General features: G+C 35.2%; 2 protein-coding genes and 1 long non-coding RNA gene across 3 annotated transcripts; 1 reads left to right on the top strand and 2 right to left on the bottom strand.

The window, feature by feature from the left end:
- Window positions 1-343: 343 nt before the first annotated feature.
- LOC120329481 (uncharacterized) lies at window positions 344-5,024 on the bottom strand. Its single transcript, XM_039396128.2, has 7 exons — window positions 4,748-5,024; window positions 4,091-4,241; window positions 3,703-3,812; window positions 3,179-3,281; window positions 2,834-2,936; window positions 2,393-2,540; window positions 344-1,760 (listed from the first exon to the last, which is right to left on the bottom strand). The coding sequence occupies exons 1-7, from the start codon at window positions 4,944-4,946 to the stop codon at window positions 1,597-1,599; spliced, it is 978 nt and encodes a 325-aa protein (XP_039252062.2). The 5' UTR covers window positions 4,947-5,024; the 3' UTR covers window positions 344-1,596.
- A 5,215-nt stretch (window positions 5,025-10,239) lies between these two features.
- Window positions 10,240-14,991, bottom strand: LOC120329474 (adenosine receptor A3-like). The gene is made up of 9 exons (XM_039396120.2): window positions 14,925-14,991; window positions 14,038-14,196; window positions 13,144-13,384; window positions 12,657-12,835; window positions 12,267-12,358; window positions 11,936-12,154; window positions 11,430-11,639; window positions 10,794-10,911; window positions 10,240-10,436 (listed from the first exon to the last, which is right to left on the bottom strand). Exons 1-9 carry the CDS (start codon window positions 14,953-14,955, stop codon window positions 10,345-10,347), a joined length of 1,341 nt encoding a protein of 446 aa, XP_039252054.2. The 5' UTR covers window positions 14,956-14,991; the 3' UTR covers window positions 10,240-10,344.
- Window positions 14,992-18,627: 3,636 nt separating this feature from the next.
- Window positions 18,628-21,075, top strand: LOC120329512 (uncharacterized). Its single transcript, XR_013479475.1, has 3 exons — window positions 18,628-18,822; window positions 20,357-20,462; window positions 20,883-21,075. It is a non-coding gene; the product is annotated as an uncharacterized LOC120329512 (long non-coding RNA).
- Window positions 21,076-24,900: the final 3,825 nt, after the last annotated feature.

Here is a 24,900-nt window from a genome sequence, read left to right on the forward strand (position 1 = left end):
ATGTTTCACCGACGAGGGCAAAAATTTGGCAAAACGTTTCAGAAGAATTCACACCTTGACAGCCTTTTTGAATTTTCTCCGGTACTACGGTTACGGCTGCCTATGATTAAGCTAAAATAAGGCGAAACAACGTACATGTTGTGACTAGCTTTTCAAATTATTGAATTTTCATGATTTTTCGCTCTATTTCTACGTAAATATGACATTTTGATTGACATTTTATCATTACACATTTTTAAGATATGTATTTCCATTTTGAGTGTAAGTGTCCATGTAGACCTGCATTCTGGAGTAATAAAGACAGAAGCTCTCCGTTCAGTTATGATTAAAACGACAAGATATCTCCAGAACAATTTTATATTTCACGAAGTAAACAACGAGTAGAAGAATATTAATAAAACCCATGTAGCCTACTTTATATGGCGCTTGTAGAATTCGTACGACAATCTCAATGACAACTGTTCGTTGAAACAAATATTTCCACAAAAATCTTTAGAACTACACAGCTGCTGTAAAAAATGATATTTGATATAAAATTTGAAGAAATCAAATAAGTATTTAATTAAAAATTTCAAACGCAACACAACATATCTGTTATCTTTAATAAATGCCATCGTAATAAAAAGTAATATCCTCGAAATTGGATTGCCAAAACATATTTTGGAAGGTATAAAACTAAATAGTAAAAATTAAATTTATCGAAAATGTATGACATTTGGATCCCTATCTAACGCGAATATATCTAATGGCAATACTCATAAATTTATATGATACCATATACACCATTCAACAAAAAATATTTAAACATTTTGTTGGTCGCGGGTAAATTTAGAAAATAATTTTTATATGTTAATTCGGGTTGAGTTGCTGCAGTAAGTTGTGGGAATGTTAAATATGACTAGTACAGAAATCGTAACAACTATGCAAAATAATAACTGAGAAGCACATGCAACAAACATCACTCGACGGTAACAAAAAAAAACCCTATTCAAAAACATTGTCGTTCTATATCTAGAAATCGTAATAATTGAATATTTGAAGCTAATTTAGTTTATTTAATCATTATTTTTGCAATTCGAAATTTTATTTCACTTTTGAAATTTAAGATGTATTCATGAATCAAATGATAAAAAACACATGGTTCGAATAAATAATACACAGAATAATAACGGACGGCACTGGAATATGTTCTCGCATATACATCTCACATTTGAGTGTTTGTTACTATATTTATGATTGTAAGCTATTTCACATTACACATATCACACTTTAAAACATTTTGTACTTCTCAATCCGCACTAAATAGGAAAAACTAAACAGATTGATATGGTTACGACTCCAGTATTTACGCCATACGCGTACTAATTCTAATGTAGATATATTTTTAGTGATTTGTGATTTAGTTGATTTGCTATTAGTTATTTTCCCCAAAACTCGAAAACCCGGTTTTAATGCGAATAATAAACCTATGTAGAGTATTGTTTTAGTATTGAAATTTGGTAAACTTACTAGTACGTACATAAATTAGGTTACGTTTTAGCAAACATCTAAAACTAGATAAGAGTCAATTTCAGTCATAGTTTCCAAATCCAATGTCTACGATCTCGTTCGTCGTTCAGTAGTTGTAGTAGTTGTGACAGTTCTACTTCCTCCTCCACTGCTCTGTACTCTTCTATTCACAAACCACACCGGCCTGTGTTCTCGCAAGCAGAACGCGTCGATTGCAAACAATACTGCAGTGACCCATCCACATATATCAGCTGCTCGAAAACAAATTGACACATGAAGGCATTAATTGAGCTGAATTATCAAAATTAACCAATGTTCGCCACTACCAAACTTTTGAGGCCGCGACCTCTATTTGTGAATCTTAGTTTTGACGGACCCCCCAACCTATGCCGTATCAATTTCTGTGGCTAATCACCTATAAAGCATAATGTTTTATTTACAACACAACAACACAAATTACATTAATGCGATCGGTGAGGTTACTTTTCACTGCACAATTTATCACAATTAGCAATTTGTGACGAGCAAACTCGTATATCCGACCCTACGGCAACTCTCGACATGTATTTTGTTTCATATTGGTAAGAGCTGAAAAATTTGTAAAAGTTAATAAAATTTTAATCGCCTTTTCTGACCGTAATGGACATTCGTCCGCAGGGCTCAAACAAAAAGATGCAATGACTTTTTGATTAAAATCAATCATTAAAGGCCGATCAGACTCTTTTCATGTCGTTGCGGACGCCCTGTGCAGTCAGGTCATCACGAGGACCCCAGTTTGGGAAACCCTGATCTGAGGTAACGAGGACAATGGATAATACCATGGATGTATTAAGGCAGTTGTGCACGCTTCAAGATCAAAGTGAAAGTATGTAGCCTACTTTACCTGCTAGTATTTCTCTGCAACCAGTAGATCTGAATCTCTTACAATTCAAAAATGCTGCCAATACAGCAGCTCCGACAAGGTAAAGTAAACATGCAAATGCAGACCAAAAGAATTCAAACGTGCCAAATCCAACTTGTCTATTTGCGGACTGCAAAACGAAGCATATTTTGGTGGTTTAGCAAATATATTTCTTCGAGGTAAAGAGATAAACTATACGATTCTGATTGCAGAATTTAATAAGAGCATAAGTAAGAGATCATTCAAATATGAAGTGGCTTCGAGCATGAATATTTTCATAGCCACGAAAAACATCCGGCTGAATAATTGTTCATTTCGAAGCCTGGAAAGAAACCTAAAACGAATACGAGTCAATACAAAAATTTGATGGGTACATGATCTGATTGGCAATAACACTAAAGTAAAGTTAGGAACACTTCTCACCATTCTGGCTGGGCATGTAATCAGTCGAAGCAAGTACATTAACGCTGCAACCCCCCAGGCAACACACCAGGCCACAAGAACAAAAGTCCTTGCTATTGTGCAGCTGAAAAGTAAAACAAATGGTTTCGATTTTATGAGTATTTTATGTGTTCGGGATCAAAGGCTGATATTGCTATTGGGAAACTATGATAATAAAACAATATATATATTTTATATTTTTAAAATTCAGATTTTTAATTATATATTATTCAGTGGCACTTTATTGAACATACGTTTACCTCCAACATTATCTAATATGGTCTATTGAAATTTTATTTTTACACAAGAATTCGTAACGGTACTCACTCCGACCCACATCTGTATCCGGTTTTAATAAGAAGCCCAAACGCTAGACCGCCCAGTATAAGAATAATTGCTTTCCAGATTCCTCGCCATGTTGTACCATAACCTGTAATAATTTATGTAAATATTTGATTAAATTTAATATGATTGACCTATAACACTTCAACGAAAATTTCTATCCTTATAGTTCACGGGACATTAATCGGTTTAGAAAATTTTTAGTGTTATTGTTGCAATGAAAAAAGTTTTTCGCAAAAAAAATCGCATGAAACAACCCTCCTTTAGGTATTTTAATTCATCTCGTATGATTTTTTCAAGATTCTTTCCATTTGTGTCACTGAAATTCAGACTAAAGCAGGCTATCGCGCAGTTTTCATAGCCTGATTAAACGAGATGGTGCTCTACAAACTTCGTATCGCAGTCCGATATCACATAATTTTGCATTACTATGGAATCACTACATTTTCTTATGTTAGGTTCTTTTAAGTTTCAAAATATATCATACTGATAATTTTTATACATCCTACCTGCGCCAACAGGAGCATAACTTTTCATATTTTGAGCTTCAATAGCATATAAGATTGCTGTAACAAATCCAAGAACACATGCAGTCAATTGCATCGCGAACGAGCAAAATCTAGGAAAGAAGTTTTATTCAGAACAATAAAAGAAAACCAGTGCACAACTTCAACTATTTTAGAGGAGGTATCCATTGTGTGCATGGTTCACAATAAAAGCAATCAGGTTAAATGCCACACTTTTTCAATTTCAATGCTCCTGAATGTGAAAATTTATTCAGCCCGCCCCTCGTTAGTGGATAGATTAATCCAATAACATTAATTCACAACGAAAAAAAGATATTTTTATTAAATTTATTCTAGTTTTGGCTCTTTCTATATTGCAAATAAACTTCACCTGCCACTACCGCCACAAAGCGGATCTCCGTTTCCAAAGAAAATAGCAACGATGACAGAACATACGATGTAATTAATGCAAGACAGCCAAGACCAAAAATAATCAAAAGTGTTGAAAGTGAAGCATTCCGATTGTATGTGCAGATGGAGACCTAAGAAGGAAGATTGTTTTTAAAGTTGGTTTATAATTATGTTTTCCTTTCTATGAACGTTTTCAATACGTTATTACATAACAGTGTAATGACTGTCATATAGGGCTTGGTAATCGGAGCGAATCGCAGCAACTAGCCCACAATCCTGACCAATAGAAACTGAGAAGCCTATTTTATTCGAAAAACAAACAAAAAAGTGATATATTAAAACGAGGGTGATTATCCTACATTGATGATTGTCATGAAATTTTATTGGAATTCTTTATATTGTGATGACACGTTTTATAATTCATTCTTATTGAATGTGAATCAGCAAGTACAGCCCCATTATGGGAATGAGATTGAGGTAACGGTAAACTATCAACTCATATATGTTTGATATAATTGCTTTACTTTGGTGACAAACTCTCAATAAGTAGATATGTGTGACTTCCAAGCACAACTCGAAACCATCACCTGGACAAAATCAATTTAGGTAGGCTAAGTATGTTCACAATCTAACAGACCTGTAATCTTGAAGAAATACAGCAGCAACGAGACTGCCCATGATATTATATATGCAGCAAAAGCATAAACTTTAATTGAGGGATTTCGGTATTGTCGACTTGCAGCATATAATGCCCAGCATGCACATCCACTTATTAAAACCAATAGTTTTAATATCCCTGTCTTTGACATGAAAAATCCACATCCTGAATCCGTCATTGTATCAGTGATATTAATTGCATCCGTTTACGTTTGAAACTAAAAGGTGCAAAATTTAAAATGTCTTTTTGTTATAAATGATATTCTTGAAACAGACATAAAAATCAGTTAAATACATAGACATATTTACGGATTGTTTGAATAGGTTAGCGTCTAGTTCTCATCAATATTCTTCTCTAATTGTAAACAGCATTTCTATGCTTTAGTTCTTTCCACAATACCTTCCGATTTATGAAATCATCTTATATCTAGTTACAGTCGAAGTCGACTTAGCATCAATATCTCTCAATAAAAATCTCACCCTATTTCAATGCAAATGCACTTCCAATCGATTCCTAATAATTTTCAAATTTAAACAGCGCGCATATTTAATCTTGTACAATAAAATGCCCACTTGCGGTTACGTCATACTCCCCAGGAAACGAATGATGTCATTCTTATTGATTAAGCTGCTATACTGCTTCAATGCAGCCTATGAGCAATTCAAAGCAAGACGAAATTGTAAATACAGTAAACCTTCGGTCAGTTTATATAGTACGAATGTGAACTTATTAGACCGTCATATCCACGTATGATTGGCGTTGAATTTGACGACCATTTTACCTAACAATTCACGAGATAAAAAAATATATTCAATTAAAGCCAATATATGGTGATTATAGAATTAATGACCAATTAAAAGGAATCTAAATCCTATTACACAGCTCACTAATGGTTGATATTATTGTGGTCTCACGATTGGTATTAAAGTACCTCATGATTGCCTCTACCATCTCTGAAAAACGAATGATCGCAGTAATCGACGCTATACACACACTTCGGAGCTATTTTGTGAAAAGTGGGAAAATACTAATAAATTTCTGCACTGGTGATATTTAACAACAATGAAATTGCTTACTAAATTATGTCTTAACATTTTTAGCTTAGCGATTAAAGTCATTTATGTTTTAACTTTTAATCGATTCTACCTCTTAAAAGTCAACCCTATAGCTCAGTTTGAACTACGCCCAATCGGAACTTTCCTGCGTATCACTCACCATTTAGGGTTTTAAAATGATTATACTGAACACATTTGGAACGTTCCTAATTGCTTTCTGGATTTGGATAAACATTTCCGGCAACTTCAAGTATAATCGAATCGGGTTTGATAGGTCGTTAAACGTTTAGCTGAATCTCGCCTCACGCTTAATTTAGTGAAAACTTACGTTTGCATAGGTTACTCTTAGCTCATGAATATTGCATAAAAAGGAGGAGTCTGCCGGAGAAGCGCGAAATAACAATATATATATGGCCCTTAGATGTTCTGGTGTGATCCCTAGGTATTTATGACAAATGTATAAAAAATTATAGTTTGCCATGATTGGCTGGATGATAACGAGGTGTCGAGTTCCCACCAAAACTTAAATGCCAAGTTTAAATCGGGGAATTTGGCGAAAATTCACAATTGCAACGGTCAGTCAAAATTGAAATATCAATAAATTATAAGGTTATGTCTTTTTTGTTCCGATTTTATTACGTATTTTGCATACTGTACGGAAGCCACAAAAATGTTAGTAAACCACATTTCTAACAACACCACGTTCCTACTATTTTAAATAAATAATTTATTTTTTCTTTCCTCAAGCATCTCGAAGTATCTTCAGTTGGAGTCGATTCAAGGCTGCTGTTTTAAATTTCAATTGCCAACTTGTCTGGCATCTGTATTTCGTGCTTCTTGTCATCGAAACTTTCCCTGAACGTGATACTGCGTAACCTCGGCGACCTCACCATCATTGTAATCAATATCTACGCAAATAAATCAGAATGGTCGTTACAAAGTTGTAACAGAGTCCGACCGGATGATAGTGCTGCTGATCTTCAAGCGTTGGACTTATCTGTGTTCGCATTGCAGATTACACATTTCGGGTTAAAATCCCTCTAGGGTGTGATAAATTGGGTAGGCGAAGCTAAACGGGAAAAATTTTGGTCCTCCCAAGAATAGTAGCTCCTGCAATATCGATGTGATTTAAACCGGGGTTTCACAACTGGGGTACATTTACCCAATTGGTACATTTCAATTTTTTTCAGGGGGCACATTAGATTGAGTATTAACATTATTCTTTTCATAATTTCTAATCTGCCCTAGAATATTTTATCAACTGATGTCAATAATTTCAAAACCTCAGTTTAGCAACACTTCAGGAAGTCATATTTTCACCTCAGTAGAAGCTTAAACTACAACTACAGAGTCTACATTCCCAGTTCGCTTATTATATTTGACCAATCACAACCCGCAAGGTAATTTTTGGGGTACACGGGCGATTGCGATATATGAACTGCCTAGATCGAGATTCCAATGGGTACTTATTAACATTGAGGTTGAGAAGCTCTGATGTAAACACTAATCGGCAACGGCACTATCAAACCAATTTACCGAATTATCGAAATGAAGTCACTATTGATAGAGTCAAATTCTAAGATTTTGCATTTTCAACTTGGCAAAACCTAAAAGTTAGTAATCATTAAGATATGTTACTTTGATAAAGCACGTCTGTAGCCCTGACTAACATACTGAGGACGTTACATATTGCATGAGTGCAAAATTACCGAGTTTCCAACATTGTGAATTATTCAAGCATCGTCAGAAAGTTGAAACATTTGGTGGAATGTGCAGTGCCTCAATTAACGCAACTGTTAAAATAAAATCATAACCGAAATGAAAGTACACACAGTTTGATCAATAGAACTGCTTCAACAATTCTTCCATTGGCATTCAATCCTAGTCAACGAGGTGATTCATATCATGATGTTCATCGAGCAATGGCATGCAAACTATTTCTTGCTAAAACTGCCTGTATATCAAAATTTGAAATTATCGACTGCATAAGTGCTTGAATGTTTTGTTTCACATTTAATTTAATCATACTGATATGTGTTCACAGGACATGCGTGATATCATCCACAATTCCAACACACAGGCACAATACTGTCGTTGTATATTATTATATCAACACGTGAGAAAGTACGTAATGAAACCGTACTTTCACATATCTTTTTTGTTCACTCAATTTGAAATATACTTTAATCTTGCTTGCCTGCTCAATATTATTTCAAACAATTTCATGATCTAAAATTGCTGTAGCCTAAATGTTATCCCTAATGCACATCATATATCTTGCTTATTATGTATCTATCTTATTATATCCTCCCTGCTCGGCTTTCAAGACCGTACATTTGCTCGTGGTTTTCCCGCGTTAGTTTTTGAAGGCGTTGTTGACGCACTGTTGACGTCGTCGCGTGACATTTCCTTTTATGGAAGCGTGAGTTACGTTGCTTTACGACTTCAACTTGCTGAAACCTTTCTTTAGTCGTTACTAATTTATGAAAGACATTTAACACCATCGACACAGTTGCTTACTTTTTACCCTTCAATCTTTGCAATCGCAAATGTTGTTTTGTGGTATCTTTCTCTCAAATATCCCCGTTTAAAATAAAACTGTGCTTCGTGAACTCGAAGTGCCGCATAAAGCAGTTTGCTTCACGCTGATCACGAATAAACTATATATAATACATTTCCTCGGGCGATTGATTTGTGCTGTGCGTAAAACCGCTCAACTCCACGCTCGCCGTTGTACGGCGCGCAAATTACGCACGACAAATACGTAACGCACGCACAGATAATGTCCTATATATGAAAACAACAACAGAAATAAATTCATTCGCGACATGAAAGACTGTCAGCGTGTATTTATGTCTGTATTGCGCTGTTAAATTTCTGAACGTTGGCCACCAATAGGCCTTCAATACGTCACTTATATTTGGCTCATACAGGGCAATTTTTGGTTTCGAATTTCAAATAAAATGTTTGATGTATGAAATTCGTACGAGAAAGCAGGTAATATGATATTAGTATAGTTGTAATATTTTTTCTCTTTTAGTTAGCCATTAAGTTAGCCATATTTTAGTTAACGTTGTACCACCGCTAAACTGAAAAAAAAAGTACGTAAATTACAAATGGGAAACTAAAAATATATCCATGCATCTAATCGTACTGTCAACTGATCTCTCATAATTGCATTATTTACTACGTTATCACTAAGTATATTAATAATCCCTAATCCTATTGTTATCAAGAAGATTCTTGGTGTATTGTAGGCCTCACTGTTTGAAAACTTTTATAAATGCAGTCAGCACCAGTCATATAAATCCATACATATATATCGTTTATTTTATCGCCTCCTCTGCTTTTTTATTTTATTTTTCACATCAACAGCCTTATAACAAAACTATCCTTTGGTCGACTTCTTGCCCAATAGCATTTCATTTTACTTCCAATTGAATCCAAATTGTCAAGAACTTTATCAAGTCGCCGTAACATGACGAGTTTTATTACCTAATAATCAGTAAAGTATGCTACTAGCATTTCACGACTTTTGATAAATCGAAAATTAGTTACCACGACAAACGTGTATATATATATACTATATAAACATTCCGGAAATGTGTTATATATACAATTAATATGTCTAAAATTGTTAAAATTTAATTGGGTTTTATTCCATTCGGTTGGAATTTTAAATTAGATTTGGAAGACAAATGCAATAACGGCTTTATTCTGTATGTAAGACTGATTGAACATATGTTTCATCGATAACACATGAACTTAACCGTGTCTTCAGTGAAAAATAAATCTTTTCAACTTAGTCACAAGGTGGCGTTAGTGGTCAGTTTAAAAATACATTGTTGTCAACTTGTCCCTAATTTCATCCCCTACCTCGGCAGCTGCCTCAACTCTCTTCTAATTTACCTTAGCTAATAACAGTATCAGAAAGCAACGTTTCGACATAATAAACATGAGCACTAGTTTTTCAGGTTTGTGGCTTTTAGTAAGATGGTTTTGGATATCGAATAGCTTACTTATTTGTTTAACAACCTCCGTAACTAATCTGCATGTAAGTAAAAAAATATCGTTTAGCGACTGTGCTAGCGAACAGAACAATAAGTACATTCTAGCAATGGAGTACTTCATTATAATCAATCTGTTTAAAATCACTTTATTTTTATATATATTACATTTTTTTACACGTCATGTACTTCGAACATAGTTCGAGTTATCAACAGTTATCAAAAGTACATGTCACTGCGTACATCCGAGATTTTTATCCTGCTATGCTAACAAAATTCGCCAAAGCTTTGACAAACCATAATGTTTTCACTGAATTACAATTAATTTAATGCATTTTTATTCATGAGGTATATTTATGATATCTTTAACGTTTATTCAACATAGGATGGAATACTTAAACAGAAATTTCAGGCAAAGTATTTTTATTTACTGGAAAATTTCACAGACCAAACAAATTTGCGGCTGATAAAAACCCGTTTTAACCTACTTATTTTATTTACAACGAAAAAAAAATTATATTGATATTTCTGCATCTTCAAACACTTCTTTGAATTCAGGAGAAAAAGCGGAGATTTTATCGAAATCGAGAGAAGCTGTATCGGAACCTGGAATATAAACATAAAAATAAAAAATATAAATCATTTCGAGCTTTAGCATACAATTAGCTTTGTGGCAAAATGTGAAAATTAAAAAAAGTCTCAGATCAACGCTATATATTTTTTAAAAAAAGTTAAATACGACTCGCAATAATGAATATGCGCACGACGTAGTGTCTTTTATTAATTGAATTTTTTCCGATAAAAATGGTGCTAAATGTCTGAAATTGTTTTGTAAATGAAAAAAGAATAGCATAAGGTATAATCTGAGCACTGAGTATAAATTGAATTTAGTCATTAGTCGTAACTCTTATTTGTATTCCAAAATTTCGTAACTTTATACATTATTTACAAGACTGTTGGTACCTCGTTTATAAGAACTTCTGCTGAAAACACGACCTGTCGTTTGACTGGAACTACGTCTACCTGTCTCCATCGTTTCTTCAAACTGTAGGTTGTTTGTAACGGAGCTTTCAAAAACTGGCTGAAATTTAAATACATATTATATCACTAACATCTATGAGTTGAAATGCAAATAAATGCATCTCAACAAAATAGTGCTCCTCTACAGAATGCCGTTACCGGCGGACGTTCAGTATTCAGTACGAACACGTTGAACAAAGAAAATTCAATTTCCGAATCAAAAATCTTGGAATAAAATTACGGGTTCTGTTTCCAATGGAAACATATAAAAGTAATAGTCCTAAATCCCAATGGGTGCTCCCGAAGTATGCGAACCAAGATGGCGGACATCGGAACGTAACATGGGTAACAGGTTAGGGTTAGGCGATAATTTTTTTCCAATTTTCCTTATTTTAGTCCTATTATCAGTTCGAAGACTAGCCAAGAGCCTCCCGTAGTATTTATACCTAAATTTATGGCCTAACCCTAACCTAGTACACATATTACATTCCGATGTCCGCCATCTTGGTTCGCATACTTCGGGAGCCCCTCCCAATGTTTATTTAATAATGTAATTAAAATAGTAGGCAGAAAAAATACCCTTCCATCGCAAATTGCATTCGAATTTTTCCTTGCTCCTTTCTTTTTAGATAAAAAAACACGTTTTGTAGATTGAGTACTTCCCGTTGAAGACGCGCTAGATTTTCTATCTCTTGATCGTTTGGAGCAAGGTATTAAAGCTTCCCTCATGTGCCTCATTCGAGCAGCGTAGATAATTGGATTTGAGATAGAGTTGAGAAGATTAGGGATCTTGAATACAAATTTGATATGTTTCTTAACATCAAATTAAGAGAAATAGTTTATTATGAAACAAGAGTGAAATGCTTAAATATATGGGTACGAAGGTCAAATGAATACAGCGATGTCAGCGAAAATCAGAGACCAATGTTAAATGAATTGTACGAGATGTCTTAAGAGGGGCTGTACCATTTTGAGATATGTTTGTATGGTATATAGATAATTCCATTTATTTTTACAAATAATATTTTGACGCTAGATAGACCTATTATCAAAAATTTATTTTCGTAAAATTACAAAGTTCTTACGGACAATAAATTCCCAACAGTTTCTCCGATTCTCACGTTGAATGGTAAGGTGAAGTCGATGATGTATCCGATCATGAGAGGACCCCAGCACGCAAAGAATACAAGAATTACAATAGCCAGGGTTCTTGCTAGTCTGAATTCTCGCATCATTTTCCTACTTTGCGTTTGGTGCATAGATGGATTGCAATATCCTCGAACCTTTTGAGACTTACGGTGAACCTTAAATATAGTAGTAAATATAAGAAATATATCAACCGCATTTTACTAAATTAAACAGTATAATTTAACCTTAAAATTTTTTCAAAAACACTTCCCGAATAACATAGCCTACCTTCCAAAATAGCGTGGCGTAGAGGAAACATATGATGACCATTACGAATAAGAAAAAGAAAACGTTTCCAAGCAAATAGGTTTTCTTGTACACTGAAACCAAAAATAAAAAATTAGTTCAAGTGCATGCTTGTTTTACAGCTATTCTACCTGTATTTTCAGGTGTATGTTTGCATTTTTATTACGAATATATATATATATATACATCGTTTAAAAAATCTTTGCTTTTGCCCGTTTAAAAAAAGCAATCTGACTCTTATACCGGTATCGGTATCGACTCCAACATTAAATACTCATGCTTTCAAAACAAATGCGCTAATAAAATTGCGAAAGCGTACGCTCTACATCAAACAGTTGTTTCAATAAAATAGACGAAATAGGCTGCACTCACCCACAAATATGGAAGAACATTTAAAATCACTGCACTTTAAAACCCCATCGTCCGGACAATCACATAAATCCCCACATGCTCCGACTCCTAGCAGCACTACAACGATGGGCGTGAACGAAAGCATCCAACACAATAAAATGAGCAGCACGGATGTACGCAGTGACATGTACTTTTGATAACTGGTAACAATTAAAACGAGAACAAAAAAAATAAATTAGAAATGCCAATAATAAGTTTTTTGGAGTTATTTTACGCTCCCGGGGATCTATATTAAATCCTATTGATTACTAATATTTTAGAATGAAACAGCGTCACTAGTTGATTTGTCGTTGATCGATTTAATACCAGCTCTTACTAAGAGATCGGTGCGCTTTCACTCATTTAAAAAAAAGCCTAACGTATTACTTACGAACGGATTCACAATACTTTTATTCCATATTTACGTGTGTGTTCCTCCGTTTATTCTGAATTTGGAAAAATAACTTACATTTTATTGTACCCAATAAACCACAGCCTGTCAATTGCAATCAGTAGTAGATGGAGAACAGATACATAGAAAGGAATGCTTCCACAAGTATACATGATTGCCCAGGATAGCGCTGTCATCTGGATTCCAGCAATGTCGTTGATAAGTATTGATATGATAACATAGATGGCTACAGACATGTCAGCTATTGCTAGACTTGCGATGAAGTAGTAGGCTGGTTTTTGATAAAGCCGACTCTTTCCTGAAAAAATATTTGCAAAAATATAAAAAAAAAAATACAAAATACAAAACAAATATGGAAAAATTACATACGAAAGGATATTTTACCTGACACTGTTCATTATGAATCTTCAATATTGGTCTACAATTTTCCAAACATAAATTACTGATTACAAGAGAGCGATTCTCAAATAGCCTATATGGACACGAAATGGTACAGGTATGCAATCTGTCACAGAAGCCTGCTGGTACCGTATCGCAGCTGAGCAGCAGATGCGAACTTACGCGAAAGCGGAACCGCCACAAGAGGCGAAATTTTAAATTTTGATGACGCCCTCGCGCACACAGAAACCCTTAGAGGCCACAAAAAGTTTTCCATGTAGCGAAATACAATATTTAACGATTGAAAATTTTAAAGCATTTGGTTTAGTATAGATAATGAAAATGGCTTTTTGAAAATGGATTTTTTCGCAAGAAGAAGAAGAAAAGAAATACTAACATGACGATCAACAACAACAGAATGACAAAACGATCCATAGGTCCATTTTGTGTCCAACAAGAAACACACGTGTAAACAAGCATGTGATTTGATGTGGATGATCCATTTTTGTTTAAACAATGGTTCTCATCAGGGGCAAACATGTCGTCACTTGAAATTACGGATCGAATACTGACCTGTAAATATTACTTTCACCACAGCTCCATTTGGAAATATGATAATACTTGATATAACTATTTGAATAATTAGCGAAGCAATATCAAACTCTCTAATAGCACAACTTCCATTTTGATGAAGTATTAGATCTTCATCTCCGCTGAAAATGAGGTTGTGTCCTAGAAACAAACAACGCAGTCAAACAAAAATTAACATTTTTTCAATACGCTCCGACTTATTTACCACAGTGCAGGAAGCATGTTTCATTTCAGTAATAGCTATTTAATTTACTTAGGTTAGGATTTACATATTTATCCCGGGGAGAGGAAAGCCGATAAGAAGGCTCAATCATATGGCGAACCACGGCCTCTCGTCCGGTTACCAGTCCAGGTCGGGTATGGGATTAGTTAGCCAGTTATTTGTTTTTCGTAAGCATGGACTTGATGGTTGAGGAAGCCGTAACCGACCAGAGGTTACGTGAACCACCCTACGGCGGCGAGGAGTCCAGCAATCCTCTCGCACATGATCATCCCCGCATGGGATTCGAAGCTGCGAACCCACGAAGGGTAGAGATGCGGTGGCGAGCGTATTCCCAACGCTTAGCACGATGCGCCACACCGCCGAGCCGAATCGAAGTGAATTTCTATGTACTGCGTCGGGATATTAAGACCACACAGTGGTGTTTTCTCAGTTCTACTTCAGTATAATGGTATAGCAAGATGCATTTTGAATAAATGCATAATTGCAATCACTGATCTGCCTTTGGGATAAATATAGTCAAGTTATTGTGCTCCAAAATATCTGTTTAACCGTGTAACTTGATTTAGTTAGGATTATTTATTTTCGTACTAATCATTCATGATGAATCATTTTCGTGATTAATGGTTGAAATTGATTAAATACTTACCGCCACTATCGTTGAGCTTCGTTGAATTCATTATATCATTGTACTCTTAATATTCACTATGTTAAAAGAATCTGCGTAAGTTAGTTTAATATACATATTTAGGATATGCGCCGTGATAGAATAATACAACAAAATGTTGTTTGAAAAACTTGCAACCCTTTGACACAGACACGTGTATAAAAACGTTGAATGAATTCGTACGAACAAAAAGAACACTTAAAAATTGCAATTTATATCTTTTTAAACTAAATTATCATTTCTGAATGCAATATTTTGGGCAACTAAGATTTTCGTATGTTAAAACATAAATGCTCAGATTAATAATAATAGAATCGGGCCTTTACTATGGGACAAGAAGACTTGCTAGTGCTTTGCTTAACCGACACCTGTCTAGGAAAACTCGATCCTCGTTGATGTTAGCAGTATCTGCTACCGTAGTAATGTGAAGTTTTTTAAAACTTTCACTTTGCTAATCACCAAAAAACTCTACCGATTCACGTGATTATCCAAGCACTTCTTTTCGCTAATATTTATTTTCTGGCAGATCAAATCGTATTTTTAAAAATAAAGTACTTTTCTTGCAACTGTAAACATTTTACTAACTCATTTTTGTGAAGTATTTCATACACTTAACAGAATGAGATTTATAATTTATTACTTATAAAAAAAACATTAACGATGTATCATTATCTCATCAATTTTTGTAAAGAGCTATTTGTTGTAATTTTATTTTTATAACAACGATATTTTCAAACATTTGCTGAAAAAGTTTAAAACTATTTCTCTACATGCCGATCACTAGTAAAGCACCTCACGAATGCAGCAATGAATTCAATTACAGATACTTAATCATTTGTTCCTAATCACCATTTGCATTTATGAATATTCATATACAGTTACGTAAAGAAAGTTTGGTATAGTCATTATATATGGCAAATTATAACTGGTTAATTAATTAGGTCCTGGTCACATTAGATCTAACTCTCTGAATAAGAAAACGTGTGATTCTTAGCGTGACCTAACTTCCTGTATATTTACCACAGGTGAAATCAGATAGTTCGTTTCCGCAACTGAGAATTCGAAATTGACGGGTAAATTTTAAAACCATATGGGAGATAACAACTTATTGGTATATGTCTCATCGAATAGGATTATGCAACTGTTTTTACAAGCTGTTAACAACTATGATAATTTATAACTAATCCACGCATGATTACACGATGAAACAGAGTTAACGTTCTTGGAAACGTGAATCATACTAGCAAGAAGACGTTCCATTCATATCCGGAGCAAAAGTTTAAAATGCACCAAGGTGACTTCATATAGTGTTGATTGTGATCAACATTTATCATACGATGGTCCTATGAACACACGCTTATTTATTTCAATTGGAAATGAACGCATTTGACTTCTTATCTTCAGCAATGACGTATTTAATCTCAGTCAATCTTATGTTATAGTGGTAAGAGCGTAGATATAACTGTGTCAGTCGTTGGAAATGCAGATTGAAATCACGGGCTATGCTTAATTTACATGCCAACCTTTTTCCGGAGCAATCGTTTGAATACATCTTATAAATGTCAAAAATATATTACATTTTACGGCTTAATCAAAGTCTATGCATCTGGGACGAATCTTCTTCGAGCAAGAGGAGTGCCAAATCTTACTTCATCTCTTTAAAGTAATACACTATATAGTCTGAGTTTATTAGATGAACGTCTTTTTCTTCATATTTACTCATGATTGAAGTAACGAAAATAAAACAGTTGTCGACGCTAACGTAAAACGTTATGTTCATGTGGTACACACACGCAACATTTTCGATCGTTTTTGGCTTTTATTCACGGCACATGAACATACTTAATGGTTGGCTGCTTTCGAGAATATTTTTAGCAATAATACTCACACAAGTTTGCAGAATATATATATATCAATATTCGATAAAGAAATGCTTTTACCTCGAACAAAATCGGCGAGTTTCTCACTTAGGTTAAGCAATATCTGGATCAGGGTGGTCCAAGGTTGTCGCCTTCGCGGGCCACAAAATTATTTTTGCATTGTTCGCGGGCCACAAGAGCGTCAGAAATATGTAAACAACAAACACTTTTATTGTGCTTACGATTGATCATTGTTTGTCATTCATCAAGCTAAATTATACAAAATACGCCAGAAGAATCACTGAAACATGCAAAAGTTTCGCTATAATTACATTTAATGTAAGATTTCAACCTCTTCATAACGGAGAAAGTGCTCCCGCAAATGTAAGTGCGACGGGGTTTTCTCAAAGAAAAATCCCTCAAAATTTGGAAATGCTCATTGCTCACATGATAGCAAAATGCCGTTAGAGATTATATTTGCCATAACTGCTGAATGATTGATTATCATATTTTACCAAATGTAACGTACAGGAGAGGAATTACTAATTTTTCTAACATATTAGAAGCATTTTTTGTAATACTGTTTAGGCTGGCTGCAACACATCACCGGAACGAATTATAATCTCATGCCATAACATTAAAATTTAGTTATTATAACTGTTGGGATATATTCGCAACCAACGAAAGCGCTTTGAATATAGGCTACAGAGTTAAAGTGAACACATTTTAATATTATTTGCCGCTGTAGTCATGATTCTGGGTTACCGCTTTAATTTGCCTCCAACACAATGTAGTAAGTTCCATTCCCAGACTCATATGACGGTAGTAGTCAACGGGTACAATTCGAATGTATCTCGTTGTGATTGGGTGAAGAAAGAAGTTTTTGACGACAGTATTTTTGTCATAATTAGCATTAAATTTCTGAAAACAAAGAAAATCCGTGAGATTTAAAAAGTTACTGAACTGTAAAGAATTTTGTAATTTTACAGCCATTTCTTTGTAAAAAATACGATCGTTTGGCAGTATTTTGGACGAGCAACTATTTATACGTATTTTTACATCATCGTGTTGTAATTTCACCGCTTGTACGATGTAAAATTACATATACTGTTGCATAATCATAAAACAAACATACGGTTGTTAAATATACAATGAATTATACGTAACATACAAAAACGGCTGTACTGAAAACAGCTATCTCGCGGTTATGTTAAAATAAGTCCACTTGGTAGTAATCAAAAGCATAGAGCTCACAAGACAGTCTTCCACATAGTATCAGCAAAATGCATGCCAATAAAAAATACATTGGTGCGACGAATTTGGTTCCAAACTGATACAAATTTGGCATCGCGTCATAAGGCGCAAGTCATACAATGCTACGTAAACCTGCGGCTTCGTATGTCATCTCGACATAGAATTTATAGCTTACGATAAAAAAAATCCTAATATTGCACTTAATATTATATCGAGTGGAAGGATATTTTATTTTAGGCATCATGTAAACTGGTGATTCAACTGACAGCACTCATTCTCAAACGGACAGGTCTACTTGCAGTCACGACTCCAACTACTGGTGAATCTAGTAGTTTTACGCTGTATCGCTATATCTTTTATCGGACCAAAGTATATGCAAATGTTTTGGTTAATATAATTTTGAATTGAGTGGCATATTTTCTTAATTTAACTATTTGCTTAATGCTCCTAAGTTTTAGAAATATCTCAGATCGCAACGGATTCAAATTTTGAATTTGAATTTTCTGACTCCGCCAAAGCCTGCGTACTTTCCCGCCAAAATGGCTGTTTAGTGCGGATTCCAGTTTCGCTAGGAAGCAGCTTGGCTTGGTTCGACTCTCAAAACAATTGAAGTAGCCCAGTTTAAAAGTGTGAACCTGTATATTTTACACTATGCTGCCTGAAGGTTGTAAAACAGAAAGTATGGAGAAAGAAATACCGTTACCTAGGTTGTAAACTCTGGACTACTGGTGCTTGTAGACTACCGGTAGATCTTCAGGTTTTGGAAGGTGAGTTAATTTATGCCACATCTGTCATTATTAATCAATTTTGCATTAATTGGATTGGCCTGTTAACTACAGCATTGCCGTACTAGATGTCCCATCCCTGCATTTAGACAATGAGCTATTGTAGGCCTACTGTACCATATTCTGGTATTTTACTTTTAATTGCTCATGTTTAATCTTTGTTACCGGTATTCTATTTATTGGAGTTCTAAACCAAGGCCAGACTGGATTCCATGGCAGGTGCACGCCCGAGGGCGCTAGCGCTCCGCAAAAATGCACGCGAGCGAAATCAATTTTGCACGCCGAAAATTTGCAATTGCTCACCAATGTAAATCGGTTTAAATGGTTTTAAAATCAATAATCCAGTAATATAAAGATGCCAAAATATTATAACTCCACAATTGTCGACAAATACCAGCTTGCAAGATTTGGTCTGATCTAAATATTGCGAAGCAAAAAAGACCATGGACCTTTCCCCGACCTTTGACCCGCGAAAAATTCCTCTCATTGTTACGTCCTTTTTTGCATCTTGCTGATTGGCCAATGTCACGAAGTAAACAAGGAAGTCGATGCTCGGGGAAAGGTCCATATCGTGTTGAATGATAGGAATCCCGTGAGAATAGTTATGGACGAAAAGATCGCCTCCGCACCAATGGCCAAGTACGGCTCTGATTCAGCGTATTTTTCATACAATAATTTCACACGAATGTATTGAACAGTACCGGTATCTAAAGTTGCTCAAACACTCCCAAAGTATGAAAATAATGTTTGGGGTTAAAGGTCAAACGTCCATTTTGCTCTAATTTTACGTATTTTTTATCCATTATTTCTACGTAAAAACACTACCAAAATTAATGACAAAGTATGTCCATTTTGCTCTGGTTCAACGTATTTTTTATCCAATATTTTACGCGGATGTACTGAACAGTACCGGTATCCAAAGTCGCACAAACACTCTCAAAATTAGCGACAAACTGTAGAAATAATGTTTGGGGTCAAAGGTCAAAAGTCCATTTTTTCTCTGATTCAACGTATTTTTTATCCGATACCGGTAATTTTACGCGGATGTATTGAGAGGTATCTGATGTCAAAGTCAGTTGCACCCGAGCGCAGTTGTTTTGCACGTCGTGAGCTATAATTGCACGCCAGGAATTCTTATTTGCACGCGGGAATTTCTGATTGCACGCCCGATTTCTCGTTCAAAAAGGCCATGAAATCCAGACTGGAACCAAGGTAGTCTACACCAATGCAGAAAGGTCTCTTATTTTTTAAAATTTCAGACAATGTTAGCCTAATTCTTAAAAAGCAGAAAAGGATTTACAATAGCCTATTAGCAGACTGGTAAAATTGTAATTTTTTCAATTACCCTGCGATTTGAAATGACTGATTCGAGATTTGAACTAGACTAATCTAAAATAAAGTGCATCTGGAAAGACATCTCTAGTGAAACTGCAAGATTAGCTACTGCAGTAGACAGTCATGAACTTTTCATGCCTATATAATTTTCATACATCTTCAATCTGCTAATTCTTTTCAGTTCGAAAGTGGACAAACATATCCTGCCATTTTACCTCTGGGTCATTCACATTTGGCCCTTATCAAGTCTGTCATTGTATCAACACTACAAAAGAATTTCTGGAAAGGTGAGGAACTGGTAGCCTATTGGTGTTTCTTTTTTCGATGGCAATGGTATGGACTTAACTGTTTAAAAAAAGCCTTGCCTATAAATATGAGCATCATGTTACTGTATAATGTATATAGTGATCCTCCTTGCACTAAGTTGATTTTTGTGCAATGAATAGACAAAAAAATTCAAACATAGTTTTTTGTCTTTCTATTTAACAATTTTCATTGTTAGGAGAAATAATGATATAATTGCGAGCTTCAGAAAGGATCTATAATAAATTTAACTTCTTCTGAGCATTGAATATAATATGAATCTACCACTTTGCTAATGGAATCATTTTACCCCAGCAGATCAAGTTATAACATATGTAAATATGTTGACTTCTCACTCAACTACTTGTTTACATTTTATACCAGCTATGCCATTTTTTTTTCAGCCGAATTGCCAAGATAAACAGCCAGTGCAAGAAAAAGTGACAGGGGGCCACTGCAATGTTGAATCTTTTAGATGGTTTCCACCTATTTGAAGAGATGAAATGAACTATTTTGCTGGCGGAGATGATCACTTCTCGAGTGTATTTGATACTATTTTGTTGCTGATATTTGATCACATATTTTATTAAAAGTGATTTCTTTTCAATTGTATTTCGTTTCTTCAAGTGCTGGCATGAGGGTTAATCGAGTTACTTTGCGGATGTTGTTTAGTTTTACAACTTCTTCTTGTAGTTAAGGTTAGCATCGCTATGGCTGTAAAAATCGGAGACATCCAACCCACTGCTTTTGCCTAGTACATACATTTGGTTGTAGAATTACAAGCGCTTGCAACGATACAATACATCTGAAGTTGTATATGGTGTTCACAACGAAGTGCATGGCATCGCTGCTGCCGCGCGTTTGGTTGTAAATCGCCCTTAATATTTTTTACAGTGTGGCTATTTATACTCACTGACGCATAACGTATTGTATATTTATGTATATGGTGTTGTGTGCATAATTTAAAATACAGTAGAATATTTGTTACCTTTACTTCACCGTTTTCGTGATAAGGAGCTTCGGCATTATTGTTTCCGTAATACACCTCGTAACTTTTGACCCATTCGTCATAGTAGAATCTCCCCTGGGTAGCAATCCCTTTAACAACTGTTGGAATCTGCGGATCAATTTGGGCCTATTGAGCCTTCGACCCATTGCACTCCTGAATCTATGGGTCATTTGAATATGTAAGATTTTCATAAGCAAAGTATCTTGCAATTTGCGATTTATTCTATATTCCACTGCTCCAAGTAGATACACAGCTCGACATAAAAACATATTGGAGAATGTCAGATTAATCTGAATTGCGAACGGAAATTTACATTAGTGTTTATTCCGACACAAATAGATTAATTTTCAACTGCAAAAACGCATTTTTTATTATTTAATATCAACTAGAATATCTTTTTTGATTATTATTGTTGACTGTACGTAGCGGGAATGACATATTTTAATCTATGAGTAAGTAGGGTTACCATATATCTGTGACTTCAAAGCGGGAGGGACGATCAAGACCCTCAGCTGTGTTTTTTTTAACTTTTCCGATTTTGCCACGTAGGCCTACATTTAAAGCCATCCTGACTGTCTTCATTGACCATATTGTCATCGAGAGTTCATGAGCTGTTTGTTTAAATATCGGTTTCAGTTCGAAAAATAGAAAGGAATTGTCGGTATCGATACAAAATAATTTGAATTTAACCACTCAATGATTGCAGTGCACTTTATCTTTATCATTAACTTTTTTTTTAAATATGGGTCTCGTTTTGAGTTTTTTTGTAAATGTACATTTACAGGTACAGACAGAGACAGGGCTTACACGTCACAAATTGTAATTGTTAGCGGAAAACAACGAAACAAATAAATCTCGCATTCACCAGTAGCCTAGCACAGTGGTTCCCAACCTCTCTACCCTGGCGAACCCGTAAAATTAAATTAAATGTACTCGCGGTCGGGCAAAAACTTGAAATGACCGAAACAGAAAAGAATAACATACTGTTGCGTAATATAATGCAACGTCGGGCATTCAATATGCTTCTAGACAAAAAAGGCACACTTCAAAACATTTAACACGAAGAAAAACTATCAAATAATGTGCCAGCCTCAAATTGAAATGGGTGAAACATAGAACAATACCATATATTTGCGTAATGAAATGCAGTGCTGGGCACCCGTTATGCGTGAGAACGGTACACATAAAACTTCTCACATGTATGTTCTCAAAATGTAGCCTACAGGCCAAATCATGTACAAACACAATCTAGTGAGAATTTTTCAGCTATTTCGTTTCCAATATATATTTCAAACGAGGACTCGTCGAAAATACGGACTACAGCTTGATTGCTCGATTACATAGCGATGGGTATTCGTTATCAAGAGATATCCAAAACAGTGACAGTGATTCTTTTTTAAATCTGGACTGTAAAGTAGAATTACAATTTTATTCAATCTTTTTTCTTTTTCATCGGATTTATAATATTAATTCCTCTGCAGCTGATCGACGCCTCAAGCGAAGTGAATTTACATTACAATGACAAAGTCATCCGCAACTTGGCACCAGGCTCAAAATACTGGGAAAGATCCCTGCAGCCCATGCTTTTTTGCGCGTCTCGTGACCACATGCAGGTTTGCATTAAGTTCATATCTTACTGTAATATTGTACAGTTCTTGACTGTTTTTGGTTTAAACAAAGAAATAGTCATAAAGTTATATATGTATGGTCATATTAAGCACGCAGTAAAGAAAAAGCACGCGTGTCGATATGACGCAATATGACGGCGGAAGAGAAATTGCGTGATGAACCAACGCTGCGATGTTATTGCACCGTAATCGTAAGTTGGAAGCCGATAAATAAAGACATTGTCTCGTTAAAGTGTCTGACATAGACGTGACGTATTTTGTAGTCGAGACGTTGCTGATGCTAATCGATTAGCGACAGACGATAAGCTGTCGTCCACAAACCAACAAACAACAAGTCAATATATACTATCTCACCCCTAAACTGGTACCAAAATAGCACTAGCTTTACTGCGTCCTGTGACGCAGTAAATAAGTCTGTTAATAAACTTATCGACGAGGAGGTCCGTGTAACCCAGGGTTCGGCAACCCTTTTTCGCTCGCGGGCCAAAATTAAAGGTTGCATGTCATTTGCGGACCGCACATATTCTTAGAAAGTTGAAAACCGAACGGATGATACTTTTTATGATAAAAATCAAGCAGCGATACACCTATCGAATAGAATATAGATTTATTTCCGCATTGCATTTCATAAAATTCCATTTAAATATTTTCAGCGCCATTGAACCCTTTGCACTTAGCATCAAATTTTCTGCGTTTTGTTGCCATTTGTCTAATTATATTTAAACCATATGCTCATTAAACGAGTAATTGTGAATTATATACTTGTTAGGTTATAATACAATTTAATCTAAAGAATATAATCGTCAAAACGGCTGTTTTGTTACTATAATTCAGTGAAGTGTCACGGGCCGGATCATATTACTCTGCGGGCCGGATCCGACCCGCAGGCCGTAGGTTGCCGACCCCTGGACTGTAACCGATATACGTCTGCGTAACCGTTAACTGCTCAATATTCGATTTTATGTCAGTCTCTTAACAAGATAAATATGCGCTGCTTTCGTTGGCGAGCGATATCAGCAATCATATCCATCTTAACCAGTGGCATACCACCAACACTCATTAACCTCTGAGCACTAGGAAAATTATAAAATTTAGAAAAATTCATTCATTAGACTGTATTTAATTTTTAACCTTGTAAATAGATAATATTTGCGACAAGAATTATGACCCAATCAGAAAAATAAATGATTGCTGATTTTAAAAATGTTTAGACCGGTTAAATTCTTTCAAAATTGAACAGCGAGGTATAAATGAATAAAATTTTGAATGTCGGGACCACTAGGCTTCATCCTACCTTGCCTAATGGTAAATCCGACACTGCTGTACGCCCTATGTCAAATCGCAAAACAGTTATATTGTATGGGCGCGCTACCTCGACAATAATTTATCGTTGTCACGGGGCCGTGTTCCCTAGCGGTCGTTATCTGTGGATTGTCAACTGCACGCCTGATCACAAAACATAAATCAAGAATATTGTCGATGTGCGCTATATCGAACGATAGTTGACTATTGCATTGTTCTGAGCCGGTTGACGAAATAAAATATACTGTAATTAATTCACCAGATGGCGAATACGTTTTTTTTACTGGAAGGTATGTCGTCAGCGACTTTATCATGAGTTTGAGAGTTAACTAGCCATTTGAGACATAAATTATTCAAAGGTGTGAGTGGACTACAACTAAGTCTATATTTTGTGATGTAATAATACGATTTGACTATTTGCTAACTTAATTTCGTACGCTTTTCTAGCAAATAATACAAAGTTAACAAAGCAACCTGACCCCA

This window comes from Styela clava, chromosome 12, assembly GCF_964204865.1.
Source record: "Styela clava chromosome 12, kaStyClav1.hap1.2, whole genome shotgun sequence".
Taxonomy (NCBI): Eukaryota; Metazoa; Chordata; class Ascidiacea; order Stolidobranchia; family Styelidae; genus Styela; species Styela clava.